General features: G+C 41.8%; 1 protein-coding gene across 2 annotated transcripts; it reads left to right on the forward strand.

The window, feature by feature from the left end:
• The first annotated feature begins 1,525 nt into the window (after positions 1-1,525).
• Positions 1,526-12,350, forward strand: LOC112224194 (COP9 signalosome complex subunit 3). Of its 2 annotated transcripts, XM_042305931.1 has the most exons (13): positions 1,526-1,700; positions 2,880-3,009; positions 3,303-3,415; positions 3,627-3,676; positions 9,747-9,839; positions 9,963-10,142; positions 10,523-10,663; positions 10,795-10,968; positions 11,275-11,361; positions 11,515-11,628; positions 11,766-11,846; positions 12,023-12,112; positions 12,224-12,350. In XM_042305931.1, the coding sequence occupies exons 1-12, from the start codon at positions 1,646-1,648 to the stop codon at positions 12,074-12,076; spliced, it is 1,272 nt and encodes a 423-aa protein (XP_042161865.1). In that variant the 5' UTR covers positions 1,526-1,645; the 3' UTR covers positions 12,077-12,112; positions 12,224-12,350. The 2 variants fall into 2 exon arrangements, with proteins under 2 accessions (XP_042161865.1, XP_024243367.1); XM_024387599.2 differs by having other exon boundaries at positions 12,023-12,350.
• The last annotated feature ends 12,515 nt before the right edge of the window (positions 12,351-24,865 follow it).

Genomic DNA, 24,865 nt, shown 5'->3' on the forward strand with positions numbered 1-24,865 from the left:
GTCCTGAAACAAGATGACGCACATGTCCTCAGTTTCTCTGTTGGGTTTACAAATCCAGAGGCAAACTTGTACCATGAAAGGGTAAACATCAACAACATTCAATATTAGCATATCAACATGAACTTTTTACATCAAAACAGGCTGCAGGAGAAGCAAAATAACAGTGAAGGGAGGAATCAGTCAGCTCTGGGGACCACTTCTTCTCCATACGTAGGGTTTTCACTCTTTTCTGTAATATCAACAAGAATGAATCTTTCATATAAAAGATATACACTTGCTGTAGCAGTTTGCACAGACAGACAAGCTGTGTGTGCCTACAGTTGACCAACTACACTTCCTCCTCAGTTACGCTTACACACAAGTGTTCCGAGCACGCTAGATAGTTCATTAGTACAGGTGGCTGGCCACCTATGTCTTCAGTCTATCTTCCAAGTGATGTAACATGGAGATATGGCTGTGTGGGAACACTTAAGCTAACCCTATAAAGGTGTGTAGTAATTTAACATTTTCAAAATTATTATATGTTGCTGATATGAAAGATATATTCCTTATGTTTCCAAAACCATACCACAAGCGATGCATTTTAACGTTCAGAATGAGTGTCGGGGGTCTTAACAAAACGCCACTGACAGAAGATACTATTGTTAATGGGCGCTAAAGCAGTTAGCATCTATTAATGGCCAACCATGAGTCTATTAGTGCCAACCATGAGTCTGGCAAGCAAGACTAAGCAGCTGTAGTCAATCGCAAGACCGATCCAATGAGGCACCAGAACAATGAAGACATCCTGAGAAGCAGTATCAGGCAGCTACAGGTAGGAGAGTGGAGTGTGCTGGCCTACTGCATGTTTTGATAACTGTCTGTGGTACTGGGTAGGAAGCAGGGGTGGCCTCTGGTTCACTGGTAAGCTTCAGGGGCCCCCAATAATTTTGTTTGCCAAATCACACCTGGAAAAAGATAAAAGTCTGTACATTATAATCCATGTATTATTTATTGACGTTTAACTTTCTCCTATTCTTATTATGTCGCATTGTTGAGTGGGGATCTTGCACGCACATTTTAAAATGTAGGTGCAGAGCTATCCAATTCCCCTTGTGTTACAGGTGTCCCCATCCAGATCTGAATCAGTCCAATTAGAAGGAAACTATGAAAAACAGTACTGCACTCTGGCCCTCCAGGGCTGTAGTTGTGTGGGAAATCTCCAACTTTATAATATCTTTGCCTGCAACCCGGTAGCATCTGCACTGCCCTTCCTGTGTTTACTTGGCTGTGAGGGAAAAAGTGAGCCACCTTTTATAATAAGGGAGCCAAATTCCCAATTATAACAAATATTGATAGCAAAGAACAACAATCACAAGATGTTTTCAGGGGGATTACGTTTAGAGAAAAGTGGCAAATAAATGGTAGCAAACAGCAATAACAAGGTTTCTGAAATGAATATTTAGCAAAACTCTATGCCTGTCCCTTTAAGAGCCTAAAGTTCCAACTGTAAATCTCGTTGTTTCCCGTCTGTTCTTACTAAGGTCTCGCGATACTTTTCTCTCAGTGGCGGCTGTGTGGCCCCCTGTCTCAGTCCGGACGGAGTTGTTTCTGACATCTGAATGAAAAACAGTCTGAATTGCTACCACTTTGGACATATATAATAATGGCTTCAGCCTTGGAGCAGTTCGTGAACAATGTGCGGCAGCTCTCCGCTCAAGGTATGGACAATAAACATGTTTTAGTTCTCAGACGAGCTGGAACTATTAGCCAATGCTAAGCAATGCTTTGCTGTGCTGATAGCATAGCTAGCTAGCCAAACTGGATAGCTAGATCCTCCTTTTTGCTTTATCATGTAAACACAGCCCTAAATTTATTGTTTTTGGGAATGAGGCCTCAAAAAAGTAGTTCAGAAAGATGTGTTTTTACCCCTGGTCACTAAAGCGTACAAATAACAACATAGTAAATGAATACGTGTTTTAAAATCTAACTTTGTTTTTGTTCGAGAAAAATATTTCAGTGGAATGCTTACCGGTAGTTCCGCCCTAAGTAGGCGCGATTGGTTGCAGAGCGCCATTGTCAACTGTTATTGGTCGACAGTCCCATCTGTAACGCAATATGCGTTACTTTCATAGCTAATGTAACCAGTGCAGGCCTTGACAGGACACTTGACCGGCCGATATATTTTACAGTAACTGCAAAGAATATGAACAATGCAGCTGGACCGCGTTTCATTCTAAAAACATGCTCAATGTTCTTCGTGGCACCCAATATTTGAAAAATGTTTTATTACTTAATTATTATTTACATATGCAGGTGTATTCAGTTGACATTCTGGTTAGTTTTTGGTACAGAGTTTTTATAGGCAGCATTACAATATCGTTAGAAATAAGCATTAAATGGGAGCAACATAATGAAATATTTAGTTATGACTGACATATACTGTCATCTCTGGGTTAGATGGGTGTGAACTGGGTCTGGACATTAATGTTTGGGAGGTCTCATTTAAAAATGGGAGAAACACTTGTGTAAATTAAACTATTTATACTGGGGCGGCAGGGTAGTCTAGTGGTTAGAGTGTTGGACTAATAACCGAAAGGTTGCAAGTTCAAATCCCTGAGCTGACAAGGTACAAATCTGTCGTTCTGCCCCTGAACAGGCAGTTAACCCACTGTTCCTAGGCCGTCATTGAAAATAAGAATTTGTTCTTAACTGACTTGCCTAGTTCAATAAAGGTAAAATAAAATGTAGGTTATATACTCAACAACATAACACATTAACTGTTATCTGATTTGGACCTGTACTTCTCTTCAACCAGCCCTTGATATGCAGCCCTTGATAGCTTGACTGTCAAGGGCTGCATTGTTTGTTTACCAATTGTCTTAACTGTTGCATCTCAGGTCAGATGACACAGCTGTGTGAACTGATCAACAAGAGCGGGGAGCTGTTGGCCAAGAACCTGTCCCACCTGGACACTGTACTGGGGGCCTTGGACATCCAGGAGCACTCCCTGGGCGTCCTGGCTGTGCTGTGAGTAGCCTGCTCTCCTCTACAGTCCTTTAATCACTGATAAATGAGTATAAGTAAATCACTGATCTAGGCTATGACTAGGAGTCATTTTCTGCTTAGTGTACCTGTGCATTCGGGGCTCATGACTCAAAAGTATATCACACAGATCAAGGTTTCTACCCCTGGTGTTCAAATTAAATTATGTGCCTGTTGAAACTGTCTTACACAGCCTACAATCTTTTTTGTTTTCATGTACTGTGTCAAAATGTTTTCCTTGTGTGCTCACTGCCGGTTTTCACTTTCCCTTCATTCAGGTTTGTGAAGTTCTCCATGCCAAACATCCCTGACTTTGAGACGCTCTTTTCCCAAGTCCAGCTCTTCATCAGTACCTGCAATGGGGAGCACATCCGATATGCAACAGACACTTGTAAGTCTTAACTGAAATAACTTTTGGTTTTTAGATTCAACTGAGTTTCAGAGGAATGGTTTACTCCATGAGGTGTTAACATCTTGCAATTATTAGAGTCAAATCCTAAGGAATGTGGAGAATGTTCAAGGTCAAATGTTCAGGGCAAAATTAATTTAGCTTGATTGAACCTGTTAAACCTACTTACTACTTTTATTATTTCTCTTCACAGTTGCCGGCCTCTGCCATCAGTTGACAAATGCCCTTGTAGAACGGAAACAGGTAAGACTTGCCAAACGGGGGCAAAACATTTAAACCAGAAGAGCTAATGCTTGAGCTTACTTGTCTATTAACACATTTACATGCTCTATTTAAAGAAATTACTTGTGTTTTTACAAGATCAGACCCAGATTATGGTGTTACTATTCTACATCATTTCAAAAACAAAAAGCCAACCCATGAGAATGCATATTGATTAGGGCTGGGAATTTCCATGGACCTCACGATACGATATTATCACAATACTTAGGTGACAATGCAATATATATTCTGATTTGATGTTCCAAACATATTGCCCACTATATTCTGCTGCAGAGAGGCATGACTGCAGAAAGGTATGAGAGTTTGTTTTGATCAGTCATGGAAATAACAGTGCTAAAAACATGTTGGCTCACTATTTAAAAAGATGGCGAACATGCCATAGGATGAAAAATACCGGAGTTTTGGCATAGGTGCAGCCGACCTAGTGCACACTACCAAACCTGTTTTTTTATTTTTACAAATCGATACTTGGAGTCAAAGTATCAATATACAGTGCCCTCTGCTAATTTTGTGGCACTCTTGGTAAATATGAGTAAAACGGGCTGTGGAAAACATTTCTTGCTGTTTATCCTCTTGGTCTTTCATTCAAAGTATTTACAAACATGGAACCTTTAGGTAAAATGATTGAAGAAAAAAAAAAGTGAGATTAATATTTTTCTCCGAAACATGTTTGCCACATTTATTGGCACCCCTAGAAATTCTTATGAGTAAAATCTAACTGAAATATATTCCCATTCATATTTTACGTTTTTAAGTTCACCTGAGTGATTAGGAACACTTAAGTAGTAAGCCATGACTTCCTGGTTCACTTGGTATAAATATGAGGTGACACACAGGCCATGTTCCCATAGTCATCCATCACTATGGGTAAGACCCAGGAATACAGTAATGATGTGCGACAAAAGGTTGTTGAGCTGCATGAATCAGGAAATGGCTATAAGAAAATAGCTCAACTGTTGAAAATGCCCATTTCCACTATCAGGGCAATAATTAACAAGTTTAAAGCAACTGGAGATGTTAAAAATTGGCCTGGAAGAGGACGTGTGTCTGTATTGACCCCATGCACAGTGAGGGTGATGGTTCGAGTGGCCAAAAAATCTCCAAGGATCACAACTGGAGAATTGCAGACGTTAGTTGGGTCTTGGGGTTAGAACATCTCCGAAACTACAATCAGATGCCACCTACATAACCAAAAGTTGATTGGGAGGGTTGTCAGAAAAAAGCCTTTGCTGTCATCAAACAACAAACTCAAGCGCCTACAGTTTGCCAAACGTTACTGGAACTTTCAATAGGACCGGGTTCTATGGTCAGATGAGACCTAAATAAAGCTTTTTGGAAACAAACACCAGAAGTGGGTTTGGCGTAGACAGAAAGATAGCCATGCAGAAAAGTACCTCATCCCCACTGTGAAGTGTCAAATCAAACTTTATTTACCACATGAGCTGAATACAACAAGTGTAGACTTTACCGTGAAATGCTTATTTACAAGCCCTTAACCAACAGTGCAGTTCAAGAAGGTATTTACCAAGTAGTCTAAAATAAAAAGTAACACAATAAGAATAACGAGGCTATATACAGGGGGCACCGGTACCGAGTCAGTGTGAAGGGGTACAGGCTAGTTGAGGTAATCTGTTCATGTTGGTGGGGGCGAAGTGACTATGCATAGGTAACAAGCAAACAGCGAGTAGCAGCCGTGTACATGAGGGGTGGTGTCAATGTAAATTGTCTGGTGGCGATTGTTATGAATTGTTCAGCAGTCTAATGTCTTCGGGGTAGAAGCTGTTGAGGAGCCTTTTGGTCCTAGACTTGGCGCTCCGGTACCGCTTGCCGTGCAGTAGCAGAGAAAACAGTCTGTAACTTAGGTGACTGGAGTCTCTGACAATTTTATGGGCTTTCCTCTGACACTGCCTATTATATAGGTCCTGGGTGGCAGGAAGCTTGGTCCCAGTAATATACTGAGGTGTTCGCACTACCCTCTGTAGCGCCTTACGGTCAGATGCCGAGCAGTTGCCATACCAGGCGGTGATGCAACCGGTCAGGATGCTCTCGATGGTACAGCTGTAGAACCTTTTGAGGATCTAGGGGCTCATGCCAAATCTTTTCAGTCTCCTGAGGGGGAAAAGGTTTTGTCGTGCCCTCTTCACGACTGTCTTGGTATGTTTGGACCATGATAGTTCGTTGATGAAGTGGACACCAAGGAATTTGATACTCTCAACCTGCTCCACTACAGCCCCTGTTGATGTTAACCTCTCTGGGATATGTGGGACGTGAGTGTCCCACCTCGCCAACAGCCAGTGAAAGTGCAGGGCGCCAAATTCAAAACAACAAAAATCTCATAATTAAAATTCCTCAAGCATACAAGTATTTTACACCATTTTAAAGATAAAGTTCTCGTTAATCCAGCCACAGTGTCTGATTTCAAAAATGTTAGGTCACCACCAACTCACAGAAAAACACAGCCATTTTTCCAGCCAAAGAGAGGAGTCACAAAAAGCACAAATAGATAAAATTAATCACTAACCTTTGATCTTCATCAGATGAGACTCATAGGACTTCATGTTACACAATACATGTATGTTTTGTTTGATAAAGTGCATATTTATATAAAAAAATCTAATTTTACATTGGCTTGTTACGTTCAGTAGCTCTAAAACATGCAGTGATTTTGCAGAGAGCCACATCAATTTACAGAAATACTCATCATAAATGTTGATAAAAATACAAGTGTTATACATGGAATTAGAGATCTACTTCTCCTTAATACAACCGCTGTGTCAGATTTAAAAAAAGAAAACAATAATCTGAGGACAGCGTTCAGACAACAAAGCAGCCAAAAAGATATCCGCCATATTGTGTAGTCAACATTAGTCAGAAATAGCATTATAAATATTCACTTACCTTTGATCTTCATCAGAATGCACTCCCAGGAATCCCAGTTCCACAATAAATGTTTGATTTGTTCGATAAGGTTCATCATTTATGTCCAAATAGCTTCTTTTGTTAGGGCGTTTGGTAAACAAATCCAAACACGCGTTCAAGGTCCAGCCGAACGTCGGACGAAAAGTTCAAAAAGTTCAGTTACAGCCCGTAGAAACTTGTCAAACTAAGTATAGAATCAATCTTTAGAATGTTTTTCCAACCAGAGAATTCCTATGTCTGTAGAAAAGCAATGGCACGAGAGCTAACTCCCGTGAACGTGCGTCAGAGCCTGTGGCACTCTGCCAGACACCTGGCTCATTCTCCTCCACTTCACAGTAGAAGCCCCAAACTAAGTTCTAAAGACTGTTGACATCTAGTGGAAGCCTTAGGAAGTGCAATAGGACCCCATTTACACTGTATATTGGAATGGCAAAGAGTTGAAAAACTACAAACCTCAGATTTTCCACTTCCTGGTTGGATTTGTCTCAGGTTTTCGCCTGCCATATGAGTTCTGTTATACTCACATACATCATTCAAACAGTTTTAGAAACTTCAGAGTGTTTTCTATCCAATACTACTAATAATATGCATATATTAGCATCTGGGACAGAGTAGCAGGCAGTTTACTCTGGGCACCTTATTCATCCAAGCTACTCAATACTGCCCCCCTGTCACCAATAAGTTAATGAGGGCCTATTCGGCCCGCCTTTTCCTGTAGTCCACTATCAGCTCCTTTGTCTTGCTCACATTAAGGGAGAGGTTATTGTCCTGGCACCACACTGCCAGTTCTCTGACCTCCTCCCTATAGGCCGTATCATTGTTGTCGGTGATCAGGCCTACCACTGTTGTGTCGTCAGCAAACTTAATGATGGTGTTGGAGTCGTGTTTGGCCACGCAGTCGTGGATGAACGGGGAATACAGGAGGGAACTAAGTACACAACCCTGAGGGGCCCCAGTGTTAAGGATCAGCGTGGCAGACGTATTGTTGCCTACTCTTACCACCTGGGGGCGGCCCGTGAGGAAGTCCAGGATCCAGTTTCAGAGGGAGGTGTTTCGTCCCAGAGTCCTTAGCTTAGTGATGAGCTTCGTGGGCACTATGGTGTTGAATGCTGAGCTGTAGTCAATTGAACAGCATTCTCACATAGGTGTTCCTTTTGTCCAGGTGAGAAAGGGCAGTGTAGAGTGCAATAGCGATTGCATCATCTTTGGATCTGTTGGGGCGGTATGTGAATTGGAGTGGGTCTAGGTTGTCCGGGGGGATGCTGTTGATGTGAGCCATGACCAGCCTTTCAAAGCACTTCATGGCTACAGACGTGAGTGCCACGAGGCGGTAATCATTTAGGCAGGTTACCTTCGCTTCCTTGGGCACAGGGACTATGGTGGTCTGCTTGAAACATGTACATATTACAGACTCGGTCAGGGAGAGGTTGAAAATGTCAGTGAAGACACTTGATAGTTGGTCTGCGCATGCTTTGAGTACATGTCCTGGTAATCCGTCTGGCCCAGCGACTTTGTGAATGTTGACTTGTTTAAAGGTTTTGTTCACATTGGCTACCGTGAGCGTTATCACACAGTCGTCCGGAACAGCTGGTGCTCTCATGCATGCTTCAGTGTTGCTTGCCTCGAAGCTAGCATTAAAGGCAGTTAGCTCGTCTGGTAGGCTCACGTCACTGGGCAGCTCGCATCTGGGTTTCCCTTTGTAGTCTGTAATAGTTTTCAAGCCCTGCCACATTGGTGGGTCTTTGATGTTGTGGGGCTGTTTTTCTTCCAAATGCCCTGGACAACTTGTTAGGATATATGGTATCATGGACTCTATAGATATTATATCAATACCAGAATGCCTCTGCTAGAAAGCTTAAACTGGGCCGTGGTTGGATCTTCCAGCAGGACAATGATCCAAAGCACACCTCAAAATCAACACAAAAATGTTTCACTGACTACAGAATCAAGGTTTTGCCATCCCAGGCCCCTGACCTAAACCAATAGAAAACCTGTGGGATGATTTGAAAAGGACCTCGGAATCTGGAGAGATTCTGTATGGAGGAATGGAATTGCCATGTGTTCTCCAACCTCATTACGCATTATAGGAGAAGACTGAGTTGTTTTCTTGGCAAAGGGAGGTTGAACAAAGTATTGAATGAAGAGGTGCACACATATATTTGAGAAAAATATTTGTTTCATGATAAGAATGTAATTTTTCTTGCAAATTATTTTACTTTAATTAAAGGCTAGATTTTTGTGAATATTTTGAATGAAAGACCAAGAGGATAAACAATAGATTTTTTTTTTCACGGCCCGTTTTGCTAATATTTACCAAATGGTGCCAATATTAGTGGAGGGCACTATCATATCTTCCAAAATAATATTGTGATATATAACTATCGATTCCCCCATCACTAATATCGGTTCATTCTACATGATCTAAGTGTAATGATCTAAGTGATCTAAGTGCAGGTGCTTTTCAAAGAAGGATATGTGAAACTAGGGCTGGGCGAAATATCGTGAATCCACATACCAGTATGGGTTTTTACAATAGTGTCAATAATGATATTTTAATATAGTGCTAAATTAAATGAAAGGTTCTGCACATTGGACTACTTCACTGTCAGTTTTGTCTGAGTTTGGTTGAGTATAAAACCATCAGAATGGAGAAAGGCCCAAAACCCCCAATTTAGAATTTAACTGTACCCTGCAGGTACATCTGCAACCCTGTGAATGTGACTAATAAAATCATATATCATTAAACATATTTAAAACTTGGATTATTCAGAAACATAAAATACCGCCATACTGTCAAAAAAATTGAAATATAGTGATATATTTTGGCCATATCGCCCAGCCCAATGTGCTAGCTTAGCAGGATTAGCTTTCTTCCTCTCTGACGACAACTCATGGCAAACTGACCGTACCACACCTCAAACCTGGGGCCCTCTGCCTTGCCAAATCAGGTGATCGCCCTGATTGACATCGTCGTACTATCCAGTTGTGCCACTGAAAAGGAGCGCTTTCGATGGCATTATTGGCAACATTTCAAGCTAGCTGTGTGGAGTGCGCTTACGACACATTCTTATCTCTGTTACGTATGGTTTTAATGCATCTCTTTCTTTCACAGCCATTGAGGGGTGTCGGCATTCTAAAACAGGCAATAGACAAAATGCAAATCAACACAAACCAACTTACCTCAGTTCATGCAGACCTGTGTCAGGTGAGTAAACTGATTCGTATCAACAGGATCTTTGACTTTATATGATTATTGGAATGTATTGACGCTTGGCTGCGAGACTTCGAATGAATGACCCCTCAACAATTTTTGTGTGTACATCCACAGCTGTGCTTGTTAGCAAAGTGCTTCAAGCCTGTCCTCCCATTTCTTGAGCTTGACATGATGGACATCTGTAAGGAAAATGGCGCCTACGACGCAAAGCACTTTCTATGTTACTACTATTACGGAGGCATGATCTACACGGGTCTAAAGAACTTTGAAAGAGCACTGTATTTTTATGAACAGGTACTGGCTTATTTGAGAACCTAAAATGTGTGTGCTAAAGCTGTTTTAGATGTGACCTAGTGTTCCTGTTATCAAAAGTGAATTGATTTAGCATACTTTTAGTAAAACCTTTGCTCATTGTAATACCATTTGAAATTACCTTCAAATTACTATTTTGATGCATACAGTAGTCAAGTACACTACACACTGAGTTGACATTTAATCTGTAATGGCAATGACATATCAAATCAGAGTTTGTTTTTTTTGTCACATGAACAGGATACAACGGGTGTAATCAGTACAGTGAAACGTTTACTTGTAAACTCTTTCCCAACAATGCAGTATTTTGTTTACATCTCTAGTTCCCTTCTGTGATATTCTGGTGATCTCTTCTCCACCAGGCAATAACCACTCCAGCCATGGCTGTCAGTCACATCATGTTGGAGGCCTATAAAAAGTACATCCTGGTCTCCCTGATTCTCCACGGCAAAGTGCAGCAGCTCCCCAAGTACACGTCACAGATAGTTGGCAGGTTCATAAAGGTGAGAATGAAGATCCAAAAAGGGCCATATATCACATCTTTAAGGCTTAAATATGCCATTATATTTTGAATTGTCTGTTGTACTGCATACTATACATATGACATATATTTTACTGCTTTTTGTTTCTGCAGCCTCTCAGCAACGCGTACCATGAGCTTGCTCAGGTGTACGCCACCAACAACCCAGCAGAACTGCGCTCCCAGGTGAATAAACACAGTGAGACCTTCACACGCGACAACAACACAGGGCTGGTCAAGCAGTGCCTGTCCTCCCTCTACAAGAAGAACATCCAGAGGCTAACAAAGGTATACTTCCTTCCCCTTCAGATCATGTCTTCTTCTCCTCAAATACGACCCCTCGCCTCACATATACCTCCTAATATGTCTATCAATAGTCCTCGCTCATCTCGGTTACCCCCAATACACCATTCTCATTCTTAATATATCTCCATCTGCACTTACCTCGACTATATTCAAAATATACCTCCCGTCCTTCACCTCAAATCTAACTTCTTCGTCCCTATCTTCACCCTGTTACCAGGGTGTAAACAAAGTATTTAAAGCAAATGGTCAGAAAGGCAATGTATCATGACCACCCTTCTTTCTTTGCAGACTTTCCTGACGCTGTCCTTGCAAGACATGGCGAGTCGAGTGCAGCTGTCAGGGCCCCAGGAGGCGGAGAAGTATGTCTTGCACATGGTAAGCCAACGTGACCGCAGGAGGATAGACACGCTTTATCTCAGTACTCTGAGAACACTCAATTTTGAATGTATCAAAGAAAATGGCGTTCACTTCAAAGAAGACTAAATCTAACATTGATTCGTCCATTAATGACCTTTCTGTTCCTTACAGATTGAAGATGGTGAGATATATGCCAGTATCAACCAAAAGGATGGCATGGTCTGTTTCCATGACAACCCGGAGAAATACAACAACCCCGCAATGCTTCACAAAATTGACCAAGAGGTAAGAGAATGGCAGTATTTGATTAACTATCCTTATATGGAAATTACTATTGGGGTGCAATGAAGTGACAACAATTATTTGAATATCATTTGGTACTGTTTTAGTGAAGTAAATGCCTTTTTTTGTGTCCTTCACAGATGCTGAAGTGTATAGAGCTGGATGAGAAACTAAAGTCCATGGATCAAGAAATCACAGTAAACCCGCAGTTTGTTCAGAAGGTAGGAAGCAACAATTACATTCTTTACGCTCCTCTAGTGGTTTTCCAAGAAGAGTATTTTCACAGTTTAGTTGGTTGAGTATTTGTTGGTATTTTTATTTTTTTATATGAAAACCCTGGTCTTTTAGTTAGTATTAAAATGATCGCTAATGGTTTGTATCACACTGTATGTTTCAGAGTATGGGAACGCAGGAGGACGATGTCGGCAGCAAAACATCAAGTTACTCCTGAGGGGCATGGACAGGGGAGAACGCTGCCACCCTTCAGGTTCTTGTTGGATTACTTTTTTTAAAGAGGAAAAACATTCTATTGAGTATGGACATTGGTCAAGGAAAATATAAAATGTGTGGAATGATAATTTGGTTATTTCTTTCACAGTGTCTTGAGGAAACCTTAACAAAAACATTTTTTGTCGGTGTTTTATTTATCAATGTTCAGATGGAAGAGCCACTGCTGCATTAACAACCATAATAATAAAAACTGGACTTATTTGTTCAAAAAATAATATGTTGCATGTTCATTTCTTTGGTATATCCTTCTAGGCAAACTTGAAATTTGAGGAACGCTTAAGTCTCCTGTTTCCAAGATCAGTAATTTCCCTCGACGATCTAGCATATTTTTGGGGGGGTCAAATCAAATGTAGATTTGACAACAAAAGCAAGACTGTACTTCTGCCCTTGACCAAATGTACAGAGGAGAGTCCAGCTTTAAAAAAAAAATGGTGCACTGTTTTTTTCCATCCCCTAGAGGTCTCTCGTGTACTTTTGTACTGTAGTTTGCATTTACTGCAGGTGGGATGAGCACTGAACTGAATAAATATTTATCTGTTATGTGGAAGGACTCAAGATTAGCGATTTTGAATGTTGGAATAAATTGATTCAGTAAATTGACACAATTTTGCATTAAATGGATCACGTCACATTACTATTTTGTCAGCATGGTTTACCCTAGTTTTCTGACATTGTGTGCTACTTATAGCTCAGGTATTTGTGCAGTGTGTTATGTAGTTAACACAGCCACCAAGTCATAATTATGGCTAAACCCTGCCCATTTCTAAAAATGTTCTTCTTAAAATCTAATTTAATACCTAACCTTAACCACACTGCTAACCTTATGCTTAACCTTAAATGAAGACCACAAAGCTTTGTTTTTGTAGCCAATAGATGTGGTAAAGAGGTCAATGGGACGCTGGAAAGGGCACATTTAACACATCTGATCTAACAAAGTCGATATTTTTCAAATCCGTATTAATTTATGTCTTGTAACAGGCTCACAGTGTGGTTACTAAAGTCTGATTTGGATACAGACCTTTTCAACTGTCAAAACAACAACACGTACTATGTACACGCACAACCAATTGGTTCCCCAGTAAAGGCCTCGAATCACACCTACAGCGTCATTGCGCAAAATGGTACGCAGCATCATCTGTATGTTTGCAAAAGTTCAACATTCACTTTCTGCTACCATTTTCTATCAAGCCGTCTACGCATACGGTTTGACGCATACGTTCAATAAATCCAACGTATGCACCACACAGAACGCATTGCAACTGCTTCTGCAACGCTGCAAAGCAAATGCAGTGTTCCATTGGAAATGAATGTACCAGTGGAACGCTGCGTTTGTCTTGCAGCGTTGCAGTTGCAGTGTGTTCTGTGTGGTGCATATGTAGGATTTATGTGAACGTTTGCATTAAACTACATGCGTAGACTGCTTGACAAAAATGGTAGCAGAAGGTGAATGTTGAACTTTTGTTGCACACCTATCTAGATGATGCTGTGCAGTTGTGAGTTTGGCATGTAGATATTGGTGGGGCAAACCCCCCCCAAAAAAACAAATGTTTATGCATGCCAGCAAATCCATAACACTAAAAAATACATGAACTGCACTATAACGGTGACAAACAGTACCCATAAACTGTTAGGGCCTACATAAAGCTGTCCCAACTGCAGTGTCCCAACAACCTACCACTGCTACACCTGGCTATCAACAGAACCTTGTCCGGCAGCAAAACAGTTCATTCAGCCTCATTTACTGCCTTTAAAAATGTTTTTGCTGGTATGGCTGTATGTAAGTATGATGTTGACATGATCAGTCCAATCAAACTACGGTAGATATAACGTGATTTGATGTAATTTTATCTGTGGCCAATGACCTTGAGCCTTCATGGATGGGCACTTCTCATGTAACTCAATGGCAGCACCCAAGGGGCATGAATTTTCGAGCTCTCCCTGTAGATTTTGCTGCGATGTAGTGTCCCCATGAGTGACAGCACAGTGAGCCAATCATGGCGCAATTAGAGAACATTACCAACCACTACGCTACATACGTTCCGCTGGCTGCGACTTTATTAACTCTATTATATATATTTACATGGTTATTCCCACACACAAGTTCGAAGATGTGTGAGTGCTTTTCCTATTTCTAATAGTGTCTCATTTCCAATGTAGAAAACATCTCAGCAAAATTGTAATCAATGTGTGAGGATTTGTGAATCCTGTTTCCGTATAGAAATGACAAGCCACATGTACAAGTGCATTGGACAAGACCACAAGGCCAATACTAATCCCATCATGTTTGTGATGGGCGTGCATGCCATAAATAATCTCACATCCACTGTAACCAAAAGGCTGGAGCTCGGATAGTGGAGACAAAAGAAAAACACCCTGGAGAGTGACCACAACGAAGGGTAACTTTTACATGGGCTGCAAAGTAGCTATGTAATTTATGAGTTCCATCCCTGTATGGCTGACCGGCCAGGACACAAACCCTAATCAAATTGCCCTTGTAGCTAGCATGCCAACCACTGGAGGAGGAGGAGGATAGTGAGTGTAGCAGAGTGAAGCAAATCGGCGCAAAATTATGGGAGGAGATTCACCCGCAGCCGAGATGCTTACAGTATTAAAAGATCTATACATTCATGATATACAGGAGGAGACACGACTTCAAATCTCCTCTCCTACATACACACCCCTTTCACCTCCTACCCCACCGACAGTATATCTCAGCCACCGACTGTGATCTGAGTCAATGTAGCACAATTAAATACCCACAAAATTAAATATGTGGGTGCTAGGTTGACCCAGTTCACAAAGTCTTCTCTGCTGGCTGCTGAGGTTGATGAGGAGAAAGAGGAGGTCAGTGAGTGTAGCAGAGGGGTGAGTGTGTAGCACATGTGAACTAGTTTACAGGTGAATGCTAGGCTCTTTCTCAATTCATCCTTCCTCGATTCCTCTCCTCGTCTCCTTCTAAAAACCCATTGGAGAAGAAGGTCCGAGGGGAGAGACCTTGTACCTTCTCTTCCAATACAGATGCCGTACAGTACAGGTGGGGAGATAGGATGTGAGTAATCAATGATAGACAAAGTGAGAAAGCCCTAGTAGCCATCATGTGGTGATGTCACCCACCCAGAGACCAAAAGTACTGTTATCCTAGCCCAACCAAGATCATGGTTTTGGTATGATAATGGATGCTTCATTGTGGGTATGAAATGCTATTGTGGACAGGGGTTGCAACATCCTAGGTCAGGCATTCTGACCACTATATTTTTTTAACCTTTATTTAACTAGGCAAGTCAGTTAAGAACAAATTCTTATTTTCAATGACGGCCTAGGAACAGTGGGTTAATTGCCTGTTCAGGGGCAGAACGACAGATTTGTACCTTGTCAGCCCGGGGGTTTGAACTTATATTGAAAACCTTCAGGTTACTAGTCCAACGCTCTAACCACTAGGCTACCCTGCCGCCCCATATGATGTGTTATATTATGTGTTATTATACTGTAGTGAAGACCTCAACACAACATGGTACAGCTTATTACTGTAAAAAGTATTACAGAGGATAAAGTTGGATATTGAAGACATGGTTCATTAAATTTCTGTGTTTCCATAGTCACCAATAAAAGTTGAAATCTGCAACACATTGTTACATTTAAAATAGATAGCAAGTGCAAAAACAAATCAAAGAATTTGCACATCTGCATACAGTAATTGTTTCATAATTCACCAACAGACATTACATACATAGAAAGCCTGGGACACAGGGTATATAATTGCAGATCGTTTTTTTTATTAATGATTTATATGAGTAGTGTGATGGGTCAGATCTGCTGTGAAGAGAATCAGCGCATTACAACTTGATCAATTTGAGATTTAAAAGAAAACTAGAAAAGGACATTCCTCAAGAAAATGTAGTCTATCTATTTCTATGATGGATCACACCAATATGTAGCTATACCCTTGCGTGTTATTTGGATTCTTGCATTGTAATTATATTGAATCTCGCTGCGCTCTATCAGCACCATGGACAGTGCCCTACACACTAAAGCAAGATTTCTTATAAAAACCAACCAACTGGATTGTTTCAATCTTAACTTTTCAAAAGTTGCAGCTTCCTTGATGCTCTGTGGAACTCTCAAATACCAGTTTGATTAGTTGAATTTTCATTGGGTGTAGCATGCTTTTTCTGTGCTGACTGAAAACGTTTGTCAAAGTGGAAAGTGGGTTCTCTTGTGTACCCTAAAAGTCCGTCCATGTTTCAGTGCAGTAAGCACAGTCGGCATATTTCAGTCTTGGCAAGCAACACTAAATTCAGCTTCCACCCAATCGGTTTTCTCAACGTCACAAGTCTCAACACCAGTCTCAACGTCATGTGGTATCCCAGGAAGTCTACCCCGGGGGATGCAACTTTCTGCAGACTTGTTTACGTGCTGCTGTGCATTTTGTTGCCAACCTTACTTTTCTACCTGACAATTTTACGGTTTTTACTTTTTAATTACCGTTTATATTTTTAGTTTTTCCCTCACTCAACTTTTTTTCATTAAACTTTTTCACTCCGGATGTTTTATCTGGACATGGTTCGTCAGGACTTCCAACAGCCGAAGCTAAGTAGTAACATTAACATGATGCCTTCTAATTGCAGTTGCTGTACTCATAATATATAGGAGAACGATTGCCTTACGGCAAGGATAGCTGTGCTACAAGCCCAGCTTCAGACGCAATCTTTAGGCAAGGGTCATTTCAATGTAGGAAAGGATGAAACAGTGTCTGTGCCACCAGTAAGTACAGATAGTAACGTCAGTATAAATGCCCTCGCACGGTCCCCGCAGCCAGACAACTTTCTCATGGCTTCTGGAGGGAAATGCTGTAGGAATGCTCAACCGGTGTGTCGCTCATTCAGCCGACAGAAACTTTCAACCGGTTCTCCCCATTATGCAGCGAGTCGGAGTCAGAGGCCGAGCCTTCTCTGGTCTCTACTCCTCCCGTTACAGGGTCTGAGACGCCGAAGCTTCCCTCCATTAGCTCGGACAAATTGAAAACCCTGGTCAATGGCGACTCCATTACCCGCAGTATTAGACTTTCAAAAATCATCCAGCGATCATACACTGTTTACCAGGGGGCAGGGCTACCGACGTTAAGGCTAATCTGAAGATGGTGCTGGCTAAAGCTAAAACTGGCGAGTATAGAGAGTATAGAGATATTGTTATCCACGTCGGCACCAACGATGTTAGAATGAAACAGTCATAGGTCACCAAGCGCAACATAGCTTCAGCGTGTAAATCAGCTAGAAAGATGTGTCGGCATCGAGTAATTGTCTCTGGCCCCCTCCCAGTTAGGGAGAATGATGAGCTCTACAGCAGAGTCTCACAACTCAATCGCTGGTTGAAAACTGTTTTCTGCCCCTCCCAAAAGACAGAATTTGTAGATAATTGGCCCTCTTTCTGGGGCTCACCCACAAACAGGACCAAGCCTGGCCTGTTGAGGAGTGACGTACTCCATCCTAGCTGGAGGGGTGCTCTCATCTTATCTACGAACATAGACAGGGCTCTAACTCCCCTAGCTCCACAATGAAATAGGGTGCAGGCCAGGCAGCAGGCTGTTTGCCAGCCTGCCAGGTTAGTGGAGTCTGCCACTAGCACAGTCAGTGTAGTCAGCTCGACGTAGATTGGGCAAAACTAAACATGGCGGTGATCGCCTTAGCAATCTCACTAGAATAAAGACCTCCTCCATTCCTACCATTATTGAAAGAGATCGTGATTCCTCACATCTCAAAATAGGGCTACTTAATGTTAGATCCCTCACTTCAAAGGCAGTTATAGTCAGTGAACTAATCACTGATCATAATCTTGATGTGATTGGCGTGACTGAAACATGGCTTAAGTCTGTTGAATTTACTGTGTTAAATGAGGCTTCACCTCCTGGTTACACTAGTGACCATATCCCCCATGCATCCCGCAAAGGCGGAATTTACGATAGCAAATTTCAATTTACAAAAAAAAAACGAACGTTTTCATGAAATCTATGCAGTCTACTCAATCACTTTTTATAGCTACTGTTTACAGGCCTCCTGGGCCATATACAGCGTCCTCACTGACTTCCCTAAATTCCTATCGGACGTTGTAGTAATAGCAGATAATATTCACATTTTTGGTGACTTTAATATTCACATGGAAAAGTCCACAGACCCACTCCAAAAGGCTTTCGGAGCCATCATCGACTCAGTGGGTTTTGTCCAACATGTCTCTGGACCAACTCACTGCCACAGTCATACTCTGGACCTAGTTTTGTCCCATGGAATAAATGTTGTGGATCTTAATGTTTTCCCTCATAATCCTGGACTATTGGACCACCATTTTATTACGTTTGGAATTGCAACAAATTATCTGCTCAGACCCCAACCAAGTAGCATCAAAAGTCGTGCTATAAATTCTCAGACAGCCCAAAGATTCCTTGATGCCCTTCCAAAGGACGTCAGAGGACAAAATTCAGTTAACCACCTAACTGAGGAACTCAATTTAACCTTGCGCAATACCCTAGATGCAGTTGCACCCCTAAAAACGAAAAACATTTGTCATAAGAAACTAGCTCCCTGGTATACAGAAAATACCCAAGCTCTGAAGCAAGCTTCCAGAAAATTGGAACGGAAATGGCGCCACACCAAACTGGAAGTCTTCCGACTAGCTTGGTAAGACAGTACCATGCAGTGTCGAAGAGCCCTCACTGCTGCTCGATCATCCTATTTTTCCAACTTAATTGAGGAAAATAAGAACAATCCATAAATTATTTTTGATACTGCCGCAAAGCTAACTAAAAAGCAGCATTCCCCAAGTGAGGATGGTTTTCACTTCAGCAGTAATAAATTGATGAGCTTCTTTGAGGAAAATATTATAATCATTAGAAAGCAAATTATGGACTCCTCTTTAAATCTACGTATTCCTCCAAAACTCAGTTGTCCTGAGTCTGCACAACTCTGCCAGGACCTAGGATCAAGAGAGACACAAGTGTTTTTGTACTATATCTCTTGACACAATGATGAAAATAATCATGGCCTCTAAACCTTCAAGCTGCATACTGGACCCTATTCCAACTAAACAACTGAAAGAGCCAAACCTTGACCCAGAAAATATAAAAAACTATCGGCCTATATCGAATCTTCCATTCCTCTCAAAATAATTTGAAAAAGCTGTTGCGCAGCAACTCACTGCCTTCCTGAAGACAAACAATGTATACAAAATGCTTCAGTCTGGTTTTAGATCCCATCATAGCACTGAGACTGCACTTGTGAAGGTGGTAAATGACCTTTTAATGGCGTCAGACCGAGGCTCTGCATCTGTCCTCGTGCTCCTAGACCTTAGTGCTGCTTTGATACCATTGATCACCACATTCTTTTGGAGAGATTGGAAACCCGAATTGGTCTACATGGACAAGTTCTGGCCTGGTTTAGATCTTATCTGTCGGAAAGATATCCGTTTGTCTCTGTGAATGGTTTGTCCTCTGACAAATCAACTGTAAATTCCGGTGTTCCTCAAGGTTCCTCTTTAGGACCACTATTGTTTTCACTATATATTTTACCTCTTGGGCATTCGAAAACATAATGTTAACTTTCATTGCTATGCGGATGACACACAACTGTACATTTCAATGAAACATGGTGAAGCCCCAAAATTGCCCTCGCTAGAAGCCTGTGTTTCAGACATAAGGAAGTGGATGGCTGCAAACTTTCTACTTTTAAACTCGGACAAAACAGAGATGCTTGTTCTAGGTCCCAAGAAACAAAGAGATCTTCTGTTGAATCTGACAATTAATCTTGATGGTTGCACAGTCTTCTCAAATATAACTGTGAAGGACCTCTGCATTACTCTGGACCCTGATCTCTCTTTTGACGAACATATCAAGACTGTTTCACGGACAGCTTTTTTCCATCTACTGTACGTAACATTGCAAAAATCAGAAACTTTCTGTCCAAATATTATGGAGAAAAATGTATCCATGCTTTTGTTACTTCTAGGTTAGACTACTGCAATGCTCTACTTTCCAGCTACCCGGATAAAGCACTAAGTAAACTTCAGTTAGTGCTAAATACGGCTGCTAGAATCCTGACTAGAACCAAATAAATGGATCATATTACTCCAATGCTAGCCTCCCTACACTGGCTTCCTGTTAAGGCAAGGGCTGATTTCAAGGTTTTACTTCTCACCTACAAAGCATTACATGGGCTTGCTCCTACATATCTTTCCGATTTGGTCCTGCCGTACATACCTAAACGTACGCTATTGTCCCTAGAATTTCTAGGCAAACATTTTTATGGAATGGTCTGCCTACCCATGTGAGAGACGCAGACTCGGTCTCAACCTTTTAAGTCTTTACTGAAGACTCATCTCTTCAGTAGGTCATATGATTGAGTGTAGTCTGGCCCAGGAGTGTGAAGGTGAAAAGAAAGGCTCTGGAGCAACGAACCGCCCTTGCTGTCTCTGCCTGGCCGGTTCCCCTCTCTCCACTGAGATTCTCTGTCTCTAACCTTATTACAGGGGCTGAGTCACTGGCTTACTGGTGCTCTTCCATCATGTCCCTAGGAGGGGTGCGTCACTTGAGTGGGTTGAGTCACTTGAGTGGTCTTCCTGTCTAGGTTGGCGCCCCCCCTCAGGTTGAGCTGTGGCGGAGATCTTTATGGGCTATACTCGGCCTTGTCTCAGGATGGTAAGTTGGTGGTTGAAGATATCCCTCTAGTGGTGTGGGGGCTGTGCTGTGGCAAAGTGGGTGGGGTTATATCTTGCCTATTTTGGCCCCGTCCGGGGGTATCATCGGATTGGGCCACAGTGTCTCCTGACCCCTCCTGTCTCAGCCTCCAGTATTTATGCTGCAGTAGTTTATGTGTCGGGGGGCTAGGGTCAGTCTGTTATATTTGGAGTATTTCTCCTGTCTTATCCTGTGTCCTTTGTGAATTTAAGTATGCTGTCTCTAATTCTCTGTTTCTTTCTCTCTCTCGGAGGACCTGAGCCCTAGGACCATGCCTCAGGACTACCTGGCATGATGACTCCTTGCTGTCCCCAGTCCACCTGGCCGTGCTGCTGCTCCAGTTTCAACTGTTCTGCCTGCGGCTATGGAATCCTAACCTGTTCACTGGACGTGCTACCTGTCCCAGACCTGCTGTTTTCAACTCTCTAGAAGAGACAGCAGGAGTGGTAGAGGTACTCTCAATGATCGGCTATGAAAAGCCAGCTGACTTGTAGCACCCTCGACAACTACTGTGATTATTATTATTTGACCAAGCTGGTCATTTATGAACATTTGAACATCTTGGCCATGTTCTGTTATAATCTCCACCTGGCACAGCCAGAAGAGGACTGGTCACCCCTCATAGCCTGGTTCCTCTCTAGGTTTCTTCCTAGGTTTTGGCCTTTCTAGGGAGTTTTTCCTAGCCATCGTGCTTCTACACCTGCATTGCTTGCTGTTTGTGGTTTACAGGCTGGGTTTCTGTACAGCACTTTGATATATCAGCTGATGTAAGAAGGGCTATATAAATACATTTGATTTGATTTGATTCATAGGGGAGGTATGTGATGCGATGTTGGCTCTCTCTGCTGGGAGTACATGAGCTGGGCACCCCGACACGGATAGCTCCAATTGGAGGTAATTAGGGGAAAGTGCCAACCAGCCCTGGAGGCCAAATAAAAGGAGCACTGTAACACACCGCCAGGCAGGACGGGGAGAGACCAACACAGAGCCAAAGCTGAGAAGAAGGACCGAGCCAAACCTACGTGATTTTCTTTGTTATGTTTATTTTATGCCCTAGTAAAGTTGTTTGTGGACTAAAACTTCCCTGTCTCTGTGTTAATCTCTGCATGCTCAACCCAACACCCCATGGTTAACCACAGTCAACAGTGAAGAGGCGACTCTGGGATGCTGGCCTTCTAGGCAGAGTTGCAAAGAAAAAGCCATATTTCAGATTGGCCAATAAAAATGGGCAAAAGAACACAGACACTGGAGTCTGTCTAGAAGGCCAGCATCCCGGAGTTGCTTCGTCACTGAGACTGGTGTTTTGCAGGTACTATTTAATGAAGCTGCCAGTTGAGGACTTGTGAGGCGTCTGTTTCTCAAACTAGTTTGGTTCTCTTCCTCTTGCTCAATTGGGCACCGGGGCCTCCCTCTCCACTTTCTATTCTGGTTAGAGGCAGTTTGTGCTGTAGTAGTACACATCGTTGTACGAGATCTTCAGTTTCTTGGCAATTTCTCGCATGGAATAGCCTTCATTTCTCAGAACAAGAATAGACGGTTCTATTTGTTTCTAGACATTGTGAGCCTGTAACAAAACCCACAAATGCTCATGTTCCAGATAGTCAACTAGTCTAAAGGCCAGTTTTATTGCTTCTTTATTTAGGACGACAGTTTTCAGCTGTGCTAACATAATTGCAAAAGGGTTTTCTAATGATCAATTAGCCTTTTAAAATTATGAACTTGGATTAGCTTACACAATGTGCCATTGGAACACAGGAGTGATGGTTGCTGATAATGGGCCTCTACAACTATGTAGACATTCCATAAAAAATCTACCATTTCCAGCTACAATAGTAATTTACAACAGTAACAATATCTACACTGTATTGCTGATCAATTTGATGTTATTTTAATGGACAAAAAATTGCTGTTATTTCAAAAACAATAACATTTCTAAGTGATTTTTGTACAGTAGTATTTCTCCTGTCTTGTCACATTCTGACCTTAGTTCTTTTGTTATGGCTTTGTTTTAGTATGGTCAGGGCCTGAGTTGGGTGGTGTAATGCTCCAGGTGTCGTGGGTGTGGAGTCAAACGCAGGAGACAGAGAGTGCAATGCTGTGCTCTTTAATTGCACCAACGCACCACAGGGTGCTCACAATAATAACGGCCCCAAACACAGGGAATGAAAAATGTATAACTTAAAAATGCACAACCTGGAACTAACACGTTCCTCTACTACAGAGCCGAAGGTACCAATGAATAATCCCGCACAACAAACAGGCGGGCCGGCTGTCTAAAGAAGCCCAACTAATCATCACAAACAGGTGCTACCAATAAACATACAAGGAGGGGGAGGAAAGACAATCAGTGGCAGCTAATAGGCCGGTGACGACGAGCGCCACCCGACCGGGAAGGGAAGCCACCCTCGGTTGGACTCGTGACAGGTGGGTTGTCTATGTTCCTTTTTCTATGTGGTGTTTTTATGTTTGACCTGGTATGGTTCTCAATCAGAGGCAGGTTAGTTGTCTCTGATTGAGAATCATACTTAGGTAGCCTTTTCCCACCTGTGTGGTGTGGGTGGTTATTTTCTGTTTCATATCTGTACCAGACAGAACTGTTTCAGTTTCATTTCGTTCTCTTGTTGGTTTTGTATTTTAGTGTTCTGAGTTCTATTAAAGAATATGAACACTTACCACGCTGCGCATTGGTCCTCACCTTCTTCCCCCACAGACAACCGTTACACATACATACAGTACATATACCAGTGCATTCGGAAAGTATACAGACCCCTTCCCTTTTTCCACATTTTGTTACGTTACAGCCTTATTCTGAAATGGGTTAAATCTACAAACTATACCCCATAATGACTAAGTGAAATCAGGTCTTCAGACATTTTAGCAATCATATAAAATATAAAAAATGTATACCTTATTTACATAAGTATTCAGACCCTTTGCTATGAGACTCGAAATTGAGATCAGGTGCATCCTGTTTCCATTGATCATCCTTGACATGTTTCTACAACTTGATTGGAGTCCACCTGTGGTAAATTCCATTGACTGGATATGATTTGGAAATGTACACACCTGTCTATATTAGAGGTTGACCGATTATGAGTTTTCAACGCCAATACCGATACCGATTATTGGAGGACCCAAAAAGGCCGATACCGATTCATCGGCCGATTTGTAGTAATGGCAATTACAACAATACAATAATACATCAATAAAATCAATTTAGTCTCAAATAAATAATGAAACATGTTCAATTTGGTTTAAATAAGGCAAAAACAAAGTGTTGGAGAAGAAAGTAAAAGTGCAATATGTGCCATGTAAAAAAGCTAACGTTTAAGTTCCTTGCTCAGAACATGAGAACATATGAAAGCTGGTGGTTCCTTTTAACATGAGTCTTCAATATTCCCAGGTAAGAAGTTTTAGGTTGTAGTTATTATAGGAATTTAGGACTATTTCTCTCTATACGATTTGTATTTCATATACCTTTGACTATTGTATGTTCTTATAGGCACTTTAGTATTGCCAGTGTAACAGTATAGCTTCCATCCCTCTCCTCGCTCCTCGAACCAGGAACACATCAACAACAGCCACCCTCAAAGAAGCGTTTACACATTGCTCCACAAAAGCCGCGGCCCTTGCAGCGCAAGGGGAACAACTACCCCCAAGTCTCAGAGCGAGTGACGCCACCGATTGAAACGCTATTAGCACGCACTGAGCTAACTAGCTAGCCATTTCATATCGGTTACAACAGCCTAATCTCTGGAGTTGATAGGCTTGAAGTCATAAACAGCGCTGCTGTTGAACGCACAAAAGTGCTGTTTGAGTGAATGCATACGATCTTACTGGTGCCTACCATCGCTCAGTCAGACTGCTCTATCAAATCATAGACTTAATTATAACATAATAACACACAGAAATACGAGCCTTTGGTCACTAAAATGGTCAAATCTGGAAACTATCATTTAAAAAACAAAACGTTTATTCTTTCAGTGAAATACGGAACCATTCCGTAATTTA

The sequence above is a fragment of the Oncorhynchus tshawytscha genome, linkage group LG25 (genome assembly GCF_018296145.1).
Source record: "Oncorhynchus tshawytscha isolate Ot180627B linkage group LG25, Otsh_v2.0, whole genome shotgun sequence".
NCBI classification, from domain to species: domain Eukaryota; kingdom Metazoa; phylum Chordata; class Actinopteri; order Salmoniformes; family Salmonidae; genus Oncorhynchus; species Oncorhynchus tshawytscha.

Bases quoted from the DNA above. Each gene is read 5' to 3' on its own strand.
- LOC112224194 (XM_024387599.2), top strand. From the start codon at position 1,646: ATGGCTTCAGCCTTGGAGCAGTTCGTGAACAATGTGCGGCAGCTCTCC. The intron at 1,701-2,879 runs GTATGGACAATA...GTTGCATCTCAG, and splicing joins GCGGCAGCTCTCCGCTCAAG to GTCAGATGACACAGCTGTGT. The intron at 9,840-9,962 runs GTGAGTAAACTG...GTACATCCACAG, and splicing joins TTCATGCAGACCTGTGTCAG to CTGTGCTTGTTAGCAAAGTG.